The 21,661-nt window shown below is 41.8% G+C and overlaps 1 protein-coding gene across 19 annotated transcripts in view; it reads left to right on the forward strand.

Moving 5' to 3' along the window:
- RALGPS1 (Ral GEF with PH domain and SH3 binding motif 1) overlaps positions 1 to 21,661 on the forward strand; it is a 381,746-nt gene that overhangs the window by 116,055 nt on the left and 244,030 nt on the right. For all 19 annotated transcript variants that reach the window (XR_010593744.1, XM_065572729.1, XM_042854450.2 and 16 more), the window contains 3 exons: positions 2,172 to 2,255; positions 4,654 to 4,743; positions 9,329 to 9,421. Coding sequence is in view for 18 of the 19 variants with exons in the window: in XM_065572729.1 (XP_065428801.1) it covers positions 2,172 to 2,255; positions 4,654 to 4,743; positions 9,329 to 9,421 (267 nt within the window). In the remaining variant the exon portion in view is untranslated. The remainder of the gene's footprint in view (positions 1 to 2,171; positions 2,256 to 4,653; positions 4,744 to 9,328; positions 9,422 to 21,661) is intronic.

Raw genomic sequence — 21,661 nt, forward strand, 5'->3', positions numbered from 1 at the left:
GGTGGACCTATCCTCCGTGAACTTATCTAATTCTTTTTTGAACCCAGTTATACTTTTGGCCTTCACAACATCCTATGGCCACAAGTTCCACAGTTTGACTGTGCATTGTGTGAAGAAGTACTTCCCTTTGTTTGTTTTAAACCTGCTGCCTATTAATTTCAGCAGATGACCCCTAGTTTATGTGTTATGTGAAGGGATAAGTAACACTTTCTCCATACCATTCATGATTTTCATATCGCCACTCAGTTGTGTCTTTTCTGAGATGAACAGTTTCATATACTTTTTAATCTCTCCAAATATGGAAGCTGTCTCATCCCCCTAATCATTTTTGTTGCCCTTCTCTGCACTTTTCCAATTGTAGTATAATTTACTAAACATTGTATTTAAAATACTTAGTGTCTGAATCAATAGGTTCCATGTAGGCAGATCAGACCTTCATTGTCAAGACCTTCATTGTCAATTCAGTGTGTGGAACCTTAAAAATAGGAACACTCTTGGCTGTGGATGTATTTATGTTGAAAAGCCCATGATGCATTTTGTAGGAGTAAAGTTTGCCCAAGTTACAGTTAAAAGAGGAAATGCCCTCCTCCCTCTGTCTTGTGCACTTTTTGGCTATCGCCTTTCTTCCCAGAGGCAGCTGAAGTTCCTTAATACTCTCTCTGTGTAATTAAGTGCTTAATGATAAAGGTCCAACATAAAAGTATAATAGTATTTTAGCACATACTACACAGAGAATGAGAAGGGTGGCTTTTTTGGGATATCTCTCCAGAAAATGTCCTACCCTAATGATGGTGAATAGTAATGACTGGTACCTAGTTAGAAAGTATTATTGTAAATTCTATTTAATGGAGAAGAAGTTAAAACTAAGTAGTTAAATAGTTATTAGCCAACTGTTCAATTGATGTAAAATTTTAAGTTCTAGTCTTTAATATATTTTCTGGCTACTTGCAAGACTTTGGTCAAGAGTGGCTAACTTCTGATGGTTCAAACTCAGGATTATCAATCACAAGGCAATTTTAAATGAGTTGTTGTTTCAAACTGGTATGATCTATGAGTTGAGACCATTTCAACTCTGATCCAACTCCATCTCTTTAAATGTTCATAACTTTAAAATTGCTGAACTGTTTTATTCAAATTTGGCTTGTTTTGTAGATCTCATGAGACTTAAAAATCATGCCAAATCTAGAGAACAAATGTACTGTTGTTATTTATTATATGTAGTATTTATAATTAGTTTTATTATAAATTGTATTAATTGACAAGCTATAATATTGAGAAGGCTTAGTTAAGTTATAAGCACAGGCTGCAGAGTTGCTGAGCTTTACACCTTGAGTCTGCACTAACTTAACTCTGCTTTCAGACACTTAAGTGTTTGATTTTTTTTTTCAATCTTAACATTGCCTTAATACTAAAGCTTTTGCATGGAATAAGATAGTAGTGTGTGAGTAAAGTTCTTAGTCCCCTATCCTGCATTGAGCTCTTCCAGGCCTGGAGCAGTGTGAGCCTCATTTGAATTGGAGTCTGTGAGGGTGAAGTGCTCAGTGTAGAACTGAGGCCTTAGATACTTCAGTGATGAGGTCCATTTGTCTTGTGTGTATCTGTTTTTCCCACTCTTGGAAAAGTGTATCACAGCAAATACACAAGTACAGAGGAGAGAGCATAGTTTTATAGTGTAGTTGTCGTGGAATTAGGGCCTTTATAACTGAAAAAACAACGAGGAGTCCGGTGGCACCTTAAAGACTAACAGATTTATTGGGCATAAAATTTCGTGGGTAAAAAAACAGTTCTTAAGATGCATGGAGTGAAAATTACAGATACAAGCATAAATATACTGGCACATAAAGAGACATAAAGCTTATGCCCAAATAAATCTGTTAGTCTTTAAGGTGCCACTGGACTCCTCATTGTTTTTGTGGACACAGACTCACATGGCTACCCCTCTGATACTTGATTTATAAATGCAGTGATTGATGTTTTAGAAATGTCTACGGTAGATATTACTCTTATGTGTCCATTTCCATGCTTCCCTCTAATGGTATTTCAGTTAAGTTTAGTTTCCCTACAATTGGAACTCAAAGACAATATTTCAACATTGTTTTATTTTTAAAGACTGTTTATCTCTCTTTTAAAAAGATGTAAATAATGAAACAGTATTTTGGCGTATTTTCTAGGAACTAGCCAGCTGTGGATGGAATAAGAAAGAAAAACACATCCTCGCCCCTAATATTGTTGCCTTCACAAGGAGGTTTAATCAGGTAAATAATCTAATTAGATTTACAGAATTAACACTGCCCACCTGAATTTAACAAGGATTGAATTTGTTACTTCACTGATATACATAAATGTGCCACATCTGAATCCTATTAACGCAGTGTTTTGATGGATTAGTAATCATAAAAGAATTAGTTTTTTTTTCTTGAGAGTTGTTGGCTTTAAAGGAGATCAGTATGGGTGTAGCAAATGTGTTGATTATAACTGACTTCTAATTTTTCAGATTAGAGCTACATTTAAATGCTGCAAAGGATGAATATAAAAATAGGGTCATTTTAAGATGAGTATTATTACATGATACTCAATGGACATGAAGAAGAAGAATGGATTGGTGGTGTTGGGTTTGGGCTTGTTTGTTTATTTTGTTTGCTCTTTTTTGATGGGGGATTTTATTTATTTAGTAACAGATGTGAGAACAAATTGCTAAACATTAAGGGAATATTTTTTTTCTTTCTGATCAAGAGTTTATATTTGATTATATTCCAGTTCAACAACCTGCTGTCAAACAACAAGATTTCTTCCAGAGCCTGAAATTTTCTGGGTTTCTGATGTAACCCTCACTAAACACAAAAACACAGTTAGTTTGCGAACACTGTTTTGTTTGAGTCTATTATGTAGACACGTGCATGTATTCACCTAGTATCTAATAATAAGAAATGAACAAGTTAAAATTTTTCCACTCAAGTTGCAATACAAAGCATAACTTAACCTTATAACACTCTTGTAATTTAAAAAGGAAAAATCCCACCTAGCAAATCATGTATATGCTAATTTTAGGAGCATTCCGAGTAACAATAACCCTCAAATTGTGCTTAGAGTGCACTCAGAAGTAGTTGTGCAGTTTGTCATTGTGCACAGGCATCTAGATGAAGGGATAGTCAATCACATGTTTTAGTGTATGTTTCAAATATGGCAGAGGAAATCCCTTGGGTGCATAAAGAAAATATGCAAGTCTTGATACTAGCTAAATTCTGTGGCTCAGTCAAAAATTAGCTGCCATTTTGGGTATACGAGTCTGCTTCCTGCCTCTTCTCAGCTGTGAGGCAAGGGCTCATCCCAAATGAAAACATTCTCCCACTATACCGTTCTAGTAGCTACACTTCATAAGTATCTATGGCTCTTAAATTTACATGGATAATCTTTCATCTTTCCCCTAAATTTTATAAATTTTGATAAATGTAATTCTTGTGGAAAGCTGTTGGGTTGAAAATCGTAGAGATTGATGACCTCTGTTTATCCAGAATAGGTGAGCACAGGCAGCAGCAGTTTCCTCATATTCCTACCTTGCTGCACCAGTATGGTAAACCATGTAGGAGTAGGAGCATTGTTCACTCTCTACATAGCGATAAACACAAGAAGCTTAATCTGTTTAATTTAACAAAGAGAGGATTAAGGGATGACTTGATTATAATCTGTGATAGGGTCTTATGTGGCTGGGCGACCTAGTGGCTAGATCACTGGTCTTTCAGTCTGCAAGGCTGGAGGGGGTGGCGATTTAATTGTTGGAGTGTTGCTGTAATGCAGCAGCTCGAATTACAACTCATCAACTGCATATGCAATCAGTCTATGCTACTAAACAAATCACTCTGTGTAGGTGGTTATTTCCTAATCTTGTTGCTCTCACCCTGCTCTCATTGGAGCTAGGCTAACTTAATTGGAGCAACTTTACTAACTTCAGCTAACTGTTGCGTGAAGAGAAGCCCTTACTGTCAAGCAGTAATATTCAAATAAGAAACCCTAGGAGACCAGGGTTAACTGGCATATATTTAATTAACCAAATTGTCTTGCACTTTAACTTTGTATTGAAGGGGAGTTTTCGTTTTACATTTTGCTTCTGTTTTTTCTTTCTCGTCTGCTGTGTTACCAACAGCACGGTTGATAAAATCGGTTGGCACAAGTGAGTTCCTGTTCGGAGGGACTATAATCAAAAATCTAAATAAAGTCACCTTTCCTAGATAGTGATTGAATATAGGTGTTATTTTTTGTAGTGGTTGTGATTTGATTCTGAAAATCTGAATGATTATATTGACCAGTTTTCTAGTTTGTTAGCCAAATCCTAGTCCGCTACTGTTTTTGTTGTCTTATATGCTGTCCTATCAGTTGTGGCTGTTAAGGATATTTAATTAAACTTTATAAATCTAAATTAATCTCTCAAGTCTTTTTGTTTAGTTAAGTCATTGAAATTAAAGAAAGGTGGTATGGGTAATCAGTTCAGCAGTTGCTTACTAAGGTTTGTTTAATACCCAGTCTTTCTTACAAGATTCGTATCTTTCCTGCTCCTAACCTGCATTTTCTTTAGAGAATCAAGACAGTTTATAGATGTTTAATATAAAAAAGGTGGGGGGTTTTACATTAAATTCAGATGTATATGTTTCTTTATAGGTCAGTTTCTGGGTTGTACGAGAAATTTTAACAGCACAGACCTTAAAAATAAGGGCAGAAATATTGAGCCATTTTGTGAAAATAGCTAAGGTAAGTGTGCATTTTTATTATTATTATTATTATTCAAAATATTTTTTTTGGTCTGTTTATCCACTCCTCATATCAACTGTTTCTTTAGACCACTGAAGAATAAAATTCTTTATAGCACAGCTCCTGCTATCCCACTAAGTGCTTGGTCATTGTGACACACAATGTGACCACCACAGGTTGATCTGCTCGTACATAGTTAGGTACAATGGGCAGTGAACTTTTTAACTGGCTTCTGCTATAAATATTCTAGTTTAGCATTTTTACAAGTTTAAAGGTGATTCATCTTGCTGCTATTATGCTGTTGAGCTGCATTGGAGCCATGGGCAACATAATTATCAAAACAACTTTTTGTTGCTAGCACTAGAGCTGGTTGGGAAAAAAAAATATTTCCCCACAGAAAATTTTCACCAAAAAATTGTTTTCATCAACCTTTTCCACAGAAAATTTAGAATTGTTGGCAAAAAATTGAAAGCCAAAATATTTTGGCTAAAAACCAGAATATTTCTATTTTGACATGCTGTCATAGAGCCTAATGAAGCTGGAGTTCTGAGGCCTGATCCTCCCATTCTCTGCTATAGGTAGGGCTCACCAGTTAGACTACAATTTTTGTGATGCACCACAATGTCATCTTTTGGGACTTGTCTACATGCAGATTACTGCGCAATAATCCAGATGTGAATCTGCAAAGCACCAGCTTGCTGCTCAGTAATGTGCTGTGTGGATACTGTTACTGCACATTGAAAGTTCTGGAGTGCAGTTTGGCTTAATACACTTTCAGGTAGTAATAAGCCAAGCCATGCTCCAGGACTTGCGCTGCACTGTAGCAGTGTCCACATGGACTCAACTGGGTGGCAAGCAGGTGTGCTCTAGATTCATATCCTGGCTTTCTGTGCCATAACTTCCCATGTAGACAAAGCCCTTGGTGAGGGGAGCTGTGCATCATGGGAAGATGTAGTCCTACTAGGGATTCAGGTCACAGAGGACAATTGGAGCATTAGGCATGTGGTGGGGTGAGCTCCCCACACTAGGCCTGCAAGAGCTGGGCTGGGCCAGGTGGGTCCACTCAGCTAATTAGGCTGCTTTAGGCTGGAGGCAGCTGGTTGGAAAGAGGTTCACTTGTGCAGAAACATGCAGGGCCTATAAAACCAGATAGCAGGCTACAGACTGGGCTGCTGGGAAAAGGGAGGAATGTTTGGAGGCAGCTGGGAAAGGCTGCAAGAAGGCAGGCAGCAGTCACTCCCTGGGAAGGAGGAGGAGGGTTCATGGAGCTGGTACACCCAGAGAGAGAAGTGGAACCAGGTGTCGTAGAAATCAGTCTAGGGGAGGAGCAGTGAGGACAGAAAGAGGAAACTCAGAATTGCTCAGATGAGGGTCTCTGGACTGGAACCTGGACAAGAGGGCGGGCCTGTGTTCTCCTACCAGCTAGTGAGGGAGTAGTACTGGTGCAGACTGCCTAGGACTGAACCTCAGAAGGGGGAACACTGAGTGACCTAGCTGGAGGGCTAAGTCAGGAAGAGGATGCTACAAGTCCTGGAGCAAGTGGAGCTGCAGACTAGAGTCAGAGTGACAGCATGCAAGCTGCGGTTAGGGGTGTCGGCCTTGAGAACTAATCCCCAGAGTGACCAGGAGGAGGGACCAGCACAGCAGTGAGTGGAGCACCCTGTGACTAGGCATATGTGTTACAACTTCCCAGAGGCACACTGGTAGCATTTCAGAAATGAAGCATTTTGGTTTTCAGACACAAGCATTATGATTTTTGTCTGTGTGACAGAGCTCCTTCTCTACCTCGGTGGGTTCCGCACTTCCACTTAGCGGTGGGCCAAGGTATTCCTCTCTACCTCAGAGTTTCCCCACACCCCTGGGCTTGCTGTCCATGCCTTGCCTGAGCAGGGTTCCTCCTGGCCTCCCTGATGGGGAAGGGGGAGGGGAAGGGAAGCCTCTTAGTCTCTGGTAGCCCCTACAGGCGTCGTGGCAACAAACCAGGCCCCCAGTTCAGTCTCTCCCCTCTGGCGAGGTCTCTTCCCTCAGAACTCCAGGGCCAGGAAGGGCTGTTCACCCTGTTGGGTAGGGTTTCTCCTGCCCTTGGCCTCTGTACCTGTAGGATTTTCCTTCCTGGTGCTTGTCAGCATCTGCATCACCCAGCTCTCCAGTAGTGCACTTTCCTCCCACAACTCCTATTGTGTACCCCACCCCTCCCTTCTTTCCTCCCATTTGGCCCTGTTTGCCTGCACCCTTTTCTCTAGTGCTTGTGATTCCCTTCCGCTTTTTATTTGTCTCCCTCACTGCTTTGCACCCCCCTCATGTTAGTTTAGTTTCCTTCCTCCCCAGTGCAGCTGGAGAACCCAGTTCTACTATCTTGTACTGGAGTTTGTGTCCCTTGGTTTCCTGTGTCCTTCTCTGTTGGTGCCCCTCTCCCTTCCCTCCCACCCCCCAGTTCCAGTCTAGCGGGGAGGAGCAACAGTGTCCTTTCCCATCCCCCTCTCCCTTTTTGTTTCCCTCCCTGCATTTTTGTAATTCTGTGATGATGGCCTGGCTGCTGTAATATCATTTTAGTGCACTACCCATATATATTAGGAGTTGTATATAAAATAATTATTTCTCATAGCCATTTGTTTCTCTGGTCAGGTATTACTTAGTTTTTTAACACCTTAAATACTGTTTAGGGTTACCATATTTCAACAATCAAAAAAGAGGACGGGAGGAGCCCCGCCCCTGCCCTGCCACTCCCTCCCACTTCCCGCCCCCCTCAGAACCCCCAACCCTCCCCCCCACTCCTTGTCCCCTGACTGCCCCCTCCTGGGACCCCTGCCCCTAACTGCCCCCCAGGACTCCACCCCCCATCTAAGCCTACCTGCTCCTTGTCCCCTGACTGCCTCCTCCTGGGATCCTCCCCCCATCCTAACTGGCCCCCTAGGACCCTACCCCCTACCTGTCCCCTGACTGCCCCAACCCTTATCCACACCCCCACCCCCAGACAGACACCAGGGACTCCCACACCCCATCCAACCACTCTGCCCCCCCCCAGAACTCCCGACCCATCTAAACCCCTCTGCTCCCTGTCTCTTGACTGCCCCCTCCAGAACCTCCCTGCCCCTTCTCCGACCCCCTGGCCCCCTTACTGTGCCGCTCAGAACAGAGTGCTGCGGAACAGCGCGCTCGGTAGCCGGGGAGGGGGGAGCAGGGGGAGGAGCTCCAGACTGCCGGAGGCTGAGGCAAACGGCCGGCCAGCGATCTGCAAATGCGGGGGGGGGGGAGGGAGGGAGGGAGAGAGAGGAGGGGAGTGATCTCAAGTTGCAGGGGAGAGGAGGGGGAAGCGGAGGAGGGGCTCTGGCTGCCAGAGCCCCGTGTGAGTGGCACGATCCGGCCGGCTGCCCTGTCAGCCGTGTGCGCTCTGCATGGGGGGGAAATCCGGACATTTACAAATTCCCCCTGGACGCTATTTTTAACTCAAAAAAGCCGGACATGTCTGGGAGAATCCGGACGAATGGTACCCCTAGTACTGTTATCCACAGCTAATACTGGAAGTAAGAATGAATGTAGAGCCTCTTAAAATCTTTTTACAAATGAGTTATGTGAAAGTATTTCCCATTTTTCTTTGCTGCAGGCACTGTGTTGTAGGAAACCTTTTTTTATATAACACAGTGCTGCTTCTGCTCCTTCATTCAACACATAGTCAAACTGTGGGACTGGTTGCCAAGGGATGTTGTGAAGGCCAAAATTATAACTGGGTTCAAACAGAATTAGATAAGTTCATGGAGGATAGGTCCATCAATGGCTATTAGACAAGATGGTCGAGGATGCAACCCCATGCTCTGGGTGTCCCTAAACCTCTGACTGCCAGAAACTGGGACTGGATGATAGGGGATGGATCACTGGATAATTGCCCTGTTCTGTTCATACCCTCTGAAGTTTCTGGCACTGGCGACTGTCAGAGGACAGGATACTGGGCTAGATGGACCGTTGGGTCTAACCCAGTATGGCCGGTCTTATGTTCAGATGTTCTCAGTTGTTTTGGTGATTTTTACAGCAAGGAGTCTGCTGGGAATGATTGTGACCACAGGCTGGATTTTTAAACATGTTGGGAAGGGGGTGGGGAGTATTGGCTTTTTAAAAAGAGATGACAACATTTTTTAACAAAAAGTCACTTTATTAATTCTTGACACCTTCATTCTACATCCTCGGTAACCATTGGAGGCCAAAGTTGAATCTTTTGGCCCAATTAAACATATATGTTTCCAGAACCATAGTATCCTATTGTTAGAACTTGTTTTCAACAATAATACCAGAGTTACCCTTAAAAATTATTTAATCTTTTCCACTCCCAAAAAGAGAACCTTGCAAAACCCCAAATTAGTTTCGTGAACATAGGAGGTACATCTAAGTGAGCTTTCACTTTGCAATGAGTTCAAGGTAAGCCTGGAATATCTGCAACATTTTTAAAGTGTAAAATTTCACCCAGATTAATAGAATTTCCCAAATTAGACATCATTTAGTACCCCTTGCTCTAGTTTGGTTGTATTCAGTGTGATGGCTCTAAACAGCTATGAGAAAAGGTTAATTAATTTTTCCTTTGGTGGTGTTTCAGAAACTTCTAGAACTGAACAACCTACATTCCCTCATGGCTGTGGTATCAGCATTGCAAAGCGCACCTATTTTCAGGCTGACGAAAACTTGGGCTGTAAGTTAACTTGTCTTTATTTCAAATCTTCTCCCTTCTGTTATGGTGTATAATAATCCTGTGCTTTGTTGTCTAAACATCACTGGATTGCTGAGTTAGAGCTGGCTGAAGGAAGGAAGGTAATTTACCTTTAGAAGTGATTTTGTGTATGTTTTATCAAATTAGTCTAATTTGGCGTCAACTTGAAACCATCTGTTTATGAATGAGAATTCTATATTGTTTTATGGCATTTAGTACAAACCATTGAGTTACACGTTTAACTAAAGCATAAGCTTAACTTGTTTGCTTTACTGTTATTTCCTTTCCCCGATTTGTTTGTCTCATTCATCTGTTGTGCCTTGTAATAACCTAGACTGTGAGCTCTTTGAGGCAATGACTTGTTTTTTGTGCCTGTACAGCATCTAGCATGATAGGGTCCTTATTCCTGGTTGGGGCCTCTACATATCATTGCAGTACAAATAATAATTTAATAATAAAAAGCTTTCTTAGGTAAGCAGTTCTATCAAGATATCAAGCAGGACTTTGTTCTTTTAAAAAAGTCTTTCAAGCAATTTTTGTCAAAGTCCAGGTTAATAGACCAAAACATTTCCATACTTCAGGCATTTCGATACTTTCCCTTCAGTTCAGTGTGTGTGTGTGTGTGTGTGTGTGTGTGTGTGTGTGTACACACAACATATGCTATAATCCAAATTGTTTCTGGTGCTGAAAATCTTTATGACAAGACACCTCCCCTCTAGTTCCATCTTATACACATATGACTTACTGTGATGTTTTGGGGATCACCCAGACCAGTAAGGGGTTCTGTCACCGCCTGCCCTGTAACTTTGGGTGCCTTCATGGTATGCAGCTATGGCTCAGAGCTCTAACAATGGTAGCCAGCCCACAAGCATAAAGGTCTGACCCTGGCTTCCACCAGCCTACCTACTCCTTGCAGGTTGACCTTAGAGCCCTTCCAATCTTGAGTCTTCCCAAATCTATCTAAACCAAGTTCTCAACTACTAGACACTCAGACTTTTCCCCTCTTGGATTCATCACCCTCGAAGATATGAAACCTGCCTCCACTTACCAGTTCACTTTGTCATATACACTCCACACAGTTTGCACAACAGAGACTGCTTTGGGTAAAAGTAAACAAACTGTTTATTTACAAAAAAACAAAAAAAATCACAGATTCAAAGATGGAATAGCAAGGGAAAGCGAACACATACAAATTACATAGGAAAAAACATGAAGATGTAATATCAGGCTTTACAGTTCTACATTAGGTAAATTCCCTTTTCTAATACACGTTACCTATTCCCTTTTAACAGTTTTCCAGCATACCCTCTGGCATAAAGTAGATCAAGCAGACAGTCCCCCACTTTTGAGACTGTCCCTCAGTTCTGGATAAAAACTGGCTCCTCAGCCAGCTCTTTTAAAACTGTTGGATGCAAGTTATTGGGACCTACTGATTTGAAAATGTTTAAATTTAGTGGCTTTTATCCAGAAACATTAGTGCAATAGAAAAAGTAGTATCATCACCATCTGATGAGGCTGCATCATCTGTTTTTCCCAAATACAGAACAGAAATATTTTATTGAACATTTCTGCCTCTTCTGCATTATTGTTGATAATACTACCATTTCTATCCATTAATGGACTAATACCATAGAATTGTAGAATCATAGGACTGTAAGGGACCTCGAGAGGTCATCTAGTCTGAGCCCCTGCACTCATGGCAGGACTAAGTATTATCTAAATCACCTCTGACAGGTGTTTGTCCCTTTTTTTGTTTGTGCGACTGATTGTTCCTTCCTAAGTGGAGTACTTTGCATTTGTCCTTATTGAATTTCATCCTATTTACTTCAGACCATTTCTCCAGTTTATCCAGATCATTTTGAATTATAATCCTATCCTCCAAATCTCTTGCAACCCCTCCCAGTTTGGTATCATCCACAGACTTTATAAGTGTACTCTCTATGCCATTATCTAAATCACTGATGAAGATATTGAAGAGAACCGGACCCCGAACTGATCCCTGTGGGACCCCACTCGTTATGCCCTTCCAGCATGACTGTGAACCACTGTTAACTACTCTCTGGGAACGGTTTTCCAACCAGTTATGCACCCATCTTATGCATGTAGCTCCATCTAGGTTGCATTTCCCTAGTTTGTTTATGAGAAGGTCATGCGAGACAGTATCAAAAGCTTTACTAAAGTCAAGATATACGACAATCTACTGCTTCCCCCCTATCCACAAGGCTTGTTACCCTGTCAAAGAAAGCTATCAGGTTGGTTTGACACGATTTGTTCTTGACAAATCCATGCTGACGGTTACTTATCACCTTATTATCTTCTAAATGTTTGCAAATTGATTGCTTTCTTATTTGCTCCATTATCTTTCTGGGTTCAGAAGTTAAGATGACTGGTCTGTAATTCCCTGGGTTGTCCATATTTCCCTTTTTATAGATTGGCACTATATTTGCCCTTTTCCCTTTTCTGGATTCTCTCCCTTCTTCCATGACTCTTCAAACATAATTGGCTAATGGCTCAGATATCTCCTCCATCAGCTTCTTGAGTATTCTAGGATGCATTTCATCAGGCCCTGGTGACTTGAAGACATCTAATTTGTCTAAGTAATTTTTAACTTGTTCTTTCCCTATTTTAGCCTCTTTTGATCCTACCTCATATTTACTGACATTCACTATGTTAGACGTCCTATCACCACCAACCTTCTTGGTGAAAACCGAAACAAAAGTCATGAAGCACATTTCCTGTTATTGTTTTTCCCCCCTCATTGAGTAATGGGCCTCCCTTATCTTTGGTCTTCCTCTTGCTTCTAATGTATTTGTAGAATGTTTTCTTGTTACCCTTTATGTGTCCAGCTAGTTTGATCTTGTTTTGTGCCTTGGTCTTTCTAATTTTGTCCCTACATACTTGTGGTGTTTGTTTATATTCATCCTTTGTAATTTGACTTAGTTCCCACTTGTAGGACTCTTTTTTGAGTTTCAGATCATTGAAGATCTCCTGATTAAGCCATGGTAGTCTCTTGTCATACTTCCTAGCTTTCCTACACAGTGGGATAGTTTGCTCTTGTGCCCTTAATAATGTCTCTTTGAAAAACTGCCAACTGTCTTCAATTGTTTTTCCCCTTAGACTTGCTTCCCATGCGACTTACCTACCAACTCCTTGAGTTTGCTAAAGTCTTCCTTCTTGAAATCCATTGTCTTTATTTTGCTGTTCTCCCTCCTACCATTCCTTAAAATCATGAACTCTACCATTTCATGATCTCTTTCACCCAAGCTGCCTTCCACTTTCAAAATCTCAACCAGTTCCTCCCTATTTGTGAAAATCAAATCTAGAACAGTAGCTTTCTCCACCTTCTGAAATAAAAAATGGCCTCCAGTACATTCCAAGAGCTTGCTATGTTATTTTCCCAACAGAAGTTTGGGTAGTTGAAGTCCCCCATTACCACCAAGTCCTGTGCTTTTGATGATTTTGTTAGTTGCTTAAAAAAAGCCTCATCCACCTGTTCTTCCTGGTTAGGTAGTTTGTAGTAGACCCCTACCATGACATCACCCTTGTTTTTTGCCCTTTTTATCTTTACCCAGAGTCTTTCAGCTAGTCTGTCTACTATTCCCATCTCAACCTCAGTCCAAGAGTATACATTTTTAATATATAAGGCAACACCACCTCCCCTTTTCCCCTGCCTGTCCTTCCTGAGCAAGCTGTACCCTTCTATACCAATATTCCAGTCATGTGTATTATCCCACCAATCTGTGATGCCAATTATGTCATAGTTCTGTTTATTTACTAGCATTCTGAGTTCTTCCTGCTTATTCCCCATACTTCTTGCATTAGTATACAGACATCTAAAATACTGATTTGATTCCCCCTCTCCCCCAGTTCTGTCTTGTCTCTCCCTTATCCTTGCTATAACAGCCCATGCTTCCCCCCCTCCCCCCAATTCCAAACCTTCTCTCAGGTCTCCATTGTCACGATTTTTTTTGTTCCTAATATGTTTTAAAAACTTACTATTATTGTTAAGTCTGCTGGCCACAGTTTCCTCCTTTGCTCTTCATATCTGGTATCCTATTATTATATCACATGAAATCATATAATATCATATATTTTAGTTACTGTAGACATTTCAATTTACTTTGCCAGATTTTCAAATAAAATTTGATTTGTAAAGAAAATTTACATCTTTCCTCTTGGACTGAAAATCTTCCTTGTTACTGCAGAAATAAAGATAGTGGAAGCTGAGGAAATAAATGGAATCTTTGCAAATTTTGGAAATATGCTTGATTAATTAAGTTTTGTAATTATCTTTGGAAGACTTACAGCACTAGTAAGGGCAGTCCAAGCTTCTCTCCCATGTCCCCAACCAATATGCCACCACAGCTCTTGAAAGACCACCACTAGGACTCATAAGAGGAGTGCCGTTTCCATGCTTATGGAACTCGCCCTTCTGCTGAGACTGTTAATAAGAATCCTAAGTGTTAGAGTGTGTATTGTGGATAACTGCCTACTGGGAATTGGACTGTGATGAAATCCTCATTTCATAAGCCTACTGAAGGAATCTAGATTTATAAATCACCTTAGCTGATCATAATATGAAAGAAGGATGTCTTTGTATCTCATTGCCCAAATCACATCTCCATCATGTGATATTTCATATATGATGAGAAACACAAATCTATATGCATTAATTCTGCATTGTCTTGTAAAATGTTTCTGTTTCAGCATAAAAGTTCTGCTCTGACCACCACTCAGTAGATGCTTTGGTTCATGATATTTTTGCATTCCATCTCAATGCTACAATACAATGAAACAAAAGGTCTATAAAAATTTCTAATAGACGCCTTTGGCTGGACTCCCAGACAGTGCAAAATTCTATGGGCAGACTTGTTGTTTATACTAAGGAAGATCAGTACAATACTCCAGTTTTCTTTTAAATTATAGTGGCTTCCCATTAGGGAATGAATTCATTATAGAATGTATGTAATAACTTTTATTGGCTCTTTACTATTCAATCCCTTCAGTCCTCTTAATTTGCTGTTAGTATATACACAACAACCAAGTCATCTCTCAGTTGAAGTGCTCACTTGAACACAAAACTGTATGGTAGAATGTTTCATATTTTATTCCTTATCCTTTTAACATTTTACCCCAGTATATGTTTAAAAAGGTACATTACTTTCTCACTTTGTTCCCTAATGAAAAGTTTTATTTTCAGACTTTGTTTTCTGTGTTCTGATGAGACTGTAGAGGTTTTAGAAATATATCTTACTGCGATTGTGATTTTTTTTTTTTTTGCATCATGATATTATTTGGAAATAAACATTTTAATTAGAGTGAAAAATGTTGTGAGGAGGAAGAATGGGGTCATCATCAAGGTATATATCCTTTCCTGACTTATAATTTGTAGCTCAAGGGTCTACTCTGTTTTAAGACTCTCAGAACTTGGTGCTCCTGATTGTAACTCCTTTTGTTTCTATATAGCTCTGTTCCTTTAGGAGATTTTTGGTCTGCTCCAACTTCAAATATTTATCCTGGTTCCTTTGTATCCTAGAAATGCTAACCTATACCATTGGTTATTTACAAAAAAACCAGAATCTAACACTACCCACATTTTAGGGCTTTCACCAGTGTGTCTTATTCTGCTTTTATTGGATGGATTTGAGTTTCAATGGAGAATCTATCTCAGTCTTCCTGCCACACAAACACACCACAAATTTGAAGATGATACAAAATTATTCAAGATCGTTAAATCCAAAGATGACTGTGAAGAGTTACAAAAGGATCTCGTAAAACTGGGTGATTGGCTAACAAAATGGCAGATGAAATTGAATGTTAAGTGTAAAATGCACATTGGAAAACCCACACAACAAAATTGGGTCTAAATTAGCTGGTAACACTCAAGAAAGAGACCTTGTAGTCATCATGGATAGTTCACTGAAAACATCTTGTTGGTGTGTAGCAGCAGTCAAAAACCTCCAATGATGGAGATTCCACAACATCCCCAGGCTATTTATTCCAGTGCTTAACTACCCTGACAGGAAGCTTTTCATAATGTCCACCCTAAGCCTCCCTTGTTGCAATTTAAGCCCATTGTTTCTTGTCCTCTCCTCAGAGGTTAACAAGAACAATTTTTTGCCCTCCTTCTTGTAACAACCTTTTATGTATTTGAAAACTGTTGTGTTCTCGTCAGTCTTCTCTTCTCCAGACAAACGAATACAGTTTTTTCATTCTTTCGTCACAGGTCATGTTTTCTAGACCTTTAATCATTTTTGTTGCTCTCCAGTGGACTATCTCCAATTTGTCCACATTTCCTCTGAAATATGGTGCCCAAAGTTTTATATATATGTCGGTATATAAATCCTTGGTACTCCCACACCTTGAATACTGTATGCTGTTCTGGTCGCCCCATATCAAAAAAGATATATGTGATGGGATATTTACCCAACACCGACCCTGAAAGCATAAGGGGGCTCAGGAAGGGGCAGTTAAGTTTCGCAGTTGCACCTGATGGAAGGCCCATGGTTTTATAAGTATTAATTGCTGATGTAGCCTAGCAGGACTTCAACCACGGGGGGAGGGAGGAGAAGGTTGGGGCTACAGCCGCAGGGTGGGAGTGGGATTCAAGGCTCCAGGCAGGCAGGAGGGACTTGGGGCTTTAGCTAAGAGGGAAGTGCCAGTTTCAGCCCTGGTGTTCCCCCTGCAGCTAAAGCCCCAAGGCCCGGCATGTGCCACCCTCCCCAACCCGTGCCACCCCCCCCCGGCTGAAACTGGGAGCGGAACCATGGGAAACCCCAAGCTCCAGCACCCCCCACCGTGCTGAAGCCTTGAATGGAGTTGCAGGGCTGAAGCCATGAGCCCCAGTGTTCCCTGGGGACAGAAGCCCTGAGCCCCACACCCGAAGCCCTGCAGCCCCAACTCCTCCACCCCATGGCTGAAGTTCGTAACCTCTTGTCCAGCATACAGGACATTTCAGAGTTACGGACACCCTCCGTTCCAGAGATGTCCATAACTCTGAGGTTCTACTATAAGTTAGTTCTATCAATGGCTGTTAGCCAAGATGATCAGGGACACAACCCCAAGCTCTGGGTGTCTCTAAACCTCTGACTGACTGCCAGAAGCTGGGACTGGATGATTTTGGATGGATCACTTGATAATTGTGCTGTTCGGTTTATTCCCTCTGAAGCATCTGGTACTGGCCACTGTCGGAAGACAGGATACTGGGCGAAATGGACCATTGGTCTCTCACAGTATGGCCATTCTTATGTTGTTATGTTTTTGTTGTATTATTGTACAGCTGCCAAGCAAGGAGAGCAGGAGAAAGTTGCTGTATTAAAAATATTGTTTCTTCTTGGGTTCTCTACGATTCACCTTAGTTTTTTTTTTAACTACGCCTAATAGAAGCTGTGACTCTGTTAAATATATTTACAGATTCTGTTTTTTCCTTTTTCCTTTAATTTACAATCAGAGGTCAGGGTATTAGTGAACTCCAGCAGAACATCCAAGTGAAGAAACATACAAAGCTGCTCAGGATAAATCATTGTTGGTTTTGAGCTCCAGTGCAAAATTAGGAAGCCAAGTGAAAATAGAACCTATTTTAATTAGTAGTTTAAAACATGTTGTATGAAAGGAGGAACTGTACTTAAAAACAAAAACAAAAAACAGATTACTTACCCAAAGGACCATGTTCCTGTGGAATAAAAGATGTGGTTACGTTTTGCTGCTTTGTATGTAATTATTTTGTGTTAGATTAGTAGTTAGTGATTTGTTCTTTCCCATATGCAAAAGTTTGGAAGTGTTCAAAACACAACAATGTTAGTGAAAATCACTCTGAGTTCTCCTATTTATATTGTTTATATAAGAGTTAATCTAGAAAACAGAATGGGAAGAGCTGGCTGTGTATTGTACACAATATGTATGGGAATAACACAGTGCCCAGAAATCTTTATGTATTGTCCAGAGTATTCTATCAGATCTCAAATTCTTTTATTTGTATAATGGAGTACAAACTAGAGCTCAATAGGGACCAAGATGGAATACTGTCTGTGTATTTAAATTGGAACTGTGAACTGCATGTAGTTCTCATTTTGAAATTAATACAAGTCCTCCCTTTTACTGTAATGGGCATTGGGTTGTGCTCAGAGTGTTAGATCCTATGCTGATTCCATTGAAGTCAATGGCAGAATTCCCATTAACGTCAGAAGTACAAGATTGGCCCTTAGCATGTTAACCATTCAGCACTGGACACTTGGGTTCAAATTCTGCTTTCAGTCATAAGCAAATATTTGGTCTCAAGTGCACATTACAAAACCCCTACACAAATTGGCACAAATCAGCATCACTGACAGTTTCTGCTGAAAGAGAAAATCAAGACCATTTGTATCTGAGATGTGCTGGCAGAGATGGGCATGAGCCACTTGCAAAGTTCCTGCCCATCTAAGCCTACCAGAAGCCAATGCTATTAGTCTATCATGTTTAAGAAATAGAAACTTGCACAGAAAATATGAATAAAATAAGACACTGTGTAAAAAGGAGTGAAAAACAAAGAATACTTTCATTAATTTTTCTTTAAAGTTTAACTTAAGTTTCATTTTATTCAACTGTCAAATTAAGGATTAAATTGTCTGGACATCTAAACACATTCATTTTCCTGTGGCTGTTTGTTACTAGCCATGTTTATACCAAAACCAAGGTAGGTGTGTGAGAGAATTGGGAGCTGCCTGGGCTTCATTAATCCTTTGTATTCATTTCATGAGTCACTAAGTGTTTTTCAGTGCCGGAAAAAATATTGAAAGCTCCATCCACGCCTTGCCATAGGAATTAAAATGGCAGTGTTGGGTTTTACTGCTGTGCTGTAGAGTATTTTAAAAAGAATTAAGTAAGAAAAGATGTCTTGAATTGTTTTAACATGGTAATTTAAGGTTACTAATACCTGCTTTTCTATCAGTGATCCAGTTTTAATGTATTCACAGGGCAGTGCCCTATAAAATTTCCCGAAGAGCGGGTGTGAAGTGAGCTTAAAACGCAACATTAAACATCACTTGTGATGTGACGGCAGAGATGTATTAGCGATCTGTTCTGCGTCCATGTCATTTGATACATTTAGATTTATAAAAGTATACAATGTGAGGCCTGATCCTGCAACATTTCTGCACATTGATCTCAATGGGACTGCTTTTGTGAATAAAATTTGCTTGCACAAATAACTGTTTACAGAATCAACTCTAAGTATGATCAAATTTTCTGCAATTAAACTGATAGTGATCTGCTAATAGTTTTCTTAGACATGCATGCCATGACACTCCCCAAAGAAGAGCTTTGGGTGAACATAATAGAAAAGACAAGAGGTGTAGCATCCCTAACAATTCAGGTAGGAAATGTGGTGAGCTGTGGTCGTCTGCTGCACAGTGTGACAGTGTTGAAAGCCAGCTAGGGCTCCCAAATCTTTGCAGCTCTGCACAGCCCTCTTGGGACAGCAGTCACTGTTCGATAGAGTGAAGGATTCAGGGCCAGTGCTACCATTAAGGCAAACTAGGCGGTTGCCTAGGGCACCAAGATTTGGGGGTGTCAAAAAGCCGTGCCCCCAATTTTTTTTCCCCAGCATTCCTGCGCCCCCTCCCCGAGTGCGCGGTCGCCACTCCACTTCTCCAGCATCCCAGGCTTGCAGCACCAATCAGCTGTTTGGCGCTGCAAGCCTGGGAGGGGAGGAGAATTAGAGCAGGGGCGGCGTGCTCGGGGAGGAGGCGGAGCAGAGGTGAGCTGGGGTGGGGAGCTGCTGCACTGCTCCCGGGGGGGGGGGAGCTGTCACGGGGGAGGGGGAGCTCAGGGCAGGGGGGGCGGGGAACTGCCGCAGGGCTGGGGGGCGGGGCGGGGGTGCGCAAGGTGGAAGTTTCGCCTAGGGCGTAAAACTTCCTTGCACCGGCCCTGGAAGGATTTACTTATAGCAAGACTTGGCAGCACTCTCTATAGGTAAAGCTGTAAAACAGTTTCCATTATCAATCTGTTTCCACACTTGTAACTTTCCAAAACATAACTTTTAGTTAAATTTTCCAGGGTTGGTTCCTGCCAAAAGGTGATTTTTTTTTTTCCCCAAGTTTCAGCAAAATCCTGTCAGCCTTGTTTGGGTTATGAGAGTGGAAAAGAAACTTCCAACTGTTTAAAAACAAAAATTCTAAGCACAGTTTTTAAAGCAGGGCTACAGCAAAAAAAGCTGAAGTTGAAACTGTTAGCTCGGCATGGACATAATCTTTATTGACAACTAATACTTTTGCATACTTTGGAAAAATATAGCTTTCACTTTTAAATGTTCATTTGAAAACTGCATCGTGAGAAGCACAGTTGGAAATTTTTGTAACTGCACGGGTTCACACTGGCTGTACTGCACATGTACATGCCTCTGCTTAAATACATATTTGTTAAGGAATTTATAATCTCCACTGTTACCAAGTTTATTCTCTTCCTTTTCTGTTTTTTTTTTTCTGTTTTTTAGGGGGAATTGTAAGCAGGACGTAACTCCCCATAGGACTCGAGGTTCTCCTCATTCCCACAGTGATCATAGTTAAGGCTACAATTTTGTCATGGATATTTTTAGAAAAGTCAGGGACAGGTCACGGGCAATAAACAAAAAATCAGGGAAGCTGTGACCTGTCCCTGACTTCTACTAAAAACATCCCTGACAAAATGAGGAAGGAGGAGAGTCCAGCATGCTGTCCCCTCTGCCCCCTCCCCCCACAGCAATTGAGAGCTGCAGGGACCCCATTACCCAATGTCTGGGAGGGGCCCCCCTACTGCCCTGCAGGGTTGGTGCTGGGGGGGTCCCTCCACTACCAGCAGCGGAGGCTGGGGAGCTGCGGGGGCCTCCCCCCCTGCAGCCACTTAGCAGCTCTGGGGTCCTTCTGCTGCCTCCGACAAGCGACTGGGAACTGTGGGGGGAGGGCTTGCTGCTTGCGGCAACTGAGCAGCTGCGGGGGGTGGGGGGAAGCTGTGGCAGTGGCTGAGGAGTTGTGTGTGTGGGGGGACCCGAGGCCACTGAGCAGCTCCGGGGTCCCATTGCCATTGGTGACTGGGAACTGCAGGGGGAGGGCTCGCTGCTTGTGGCGGCTGAGTCACTGCAGGGGGGACCCCTGCTGGGGGCGGCTGGGCAGCTCGGGTCATCGCCAGCGGTGGCAGCTGGTTAACTGCGGGGCCCTCAGTGTCATGGGGGTTGCTGAAAGTCACAGATTCCATGACTTCCGTGACCTCCATGACATAATCTCAGCCTTAATCCTAGGCAGTATTCTTGCAGCACCTTTTTGAGAGAGGTCCTAAAGTTTCCATGCCTTTGGCTCAGTGCTCTGACTCTTACCTCTTTCTTTGGCCTCTTCTGGAGGGTAGAATACAGTTTCCTTTTCTCTGGAGCACCGATCCATGTTTGTCAACTCTGTAACAACCACTAAATCCAATCCAGGTGTCTAGAATAAAGCAAAATGTATTTAGAATAAATAAAATTGCTGACAAAATAAAAGTTAAGCATAATATGACTATCAATCTTGGACCCCCATTACAACAGATTGGTAGGTTCTGAGCATGGTGTAACTGGGATATACTCTGCAATTCACCAGTCACTTTTCCATTCATTGGGCCTGTTGATCAACAAAGGCACATTAGTTTACCTCCCTGAACATCAAATTTATAGGTTCGGTTCTCAGCTCTGTCAACGAAAGCATATTTGCCTGAAGCCAGATTTCAAACAATATTCAATCTGTGCAAAGAGTTCTAGACATATGCCCATACAACAGTAAGGAACTATCTGAGACTTCTAGGACACAGCGGAGCTTGCACATACCTGACAGCATGCCAGACTTCACCTCAGGTAATGCAGCGGTAGTTGAATTCTGTTTATCATCCCTCACGTCACCTGCTGGTCATGCTGACTCACATATATGCAGCTCTTCTGCCCTCCCTGGGCTGGTAGATAGACCCTGCCTAATGAATGCAATGAAGTGCCTTTTGCTCTGCTTTCACCTTCTGCGAATCTAGTCACAGATGCATTATCCCTTGATGGCTTGGTGCACCTGGGAAGCTTTTGGACTCAAGGTCCCTAGTCAGATCAGGATCTCTCCCTCCACATCAATTTTAGGGAACTCCTGGCTATTTATCTGGCCAGTCAAGTGTTTCTTTTCCACATCGCGGGTTGTTCTGTACAAGTACTCATAGACGACACTGCTGCAATGTTTTATCTCATCACACCAGGTGGTGCTA

Source organism: Chrysemys picta, chromosome 18, assembly GCF_011386835.1.
Source record: "Chrysemys picta bellii isolate R12L10 chromosome 18, ASM1138683v2, whole genome shotgun sequence".
NCBI lineage: Eukaryota > Metazoa > Chordata > Testudines > Emydidae > Chrysemys > Chrysemys picta.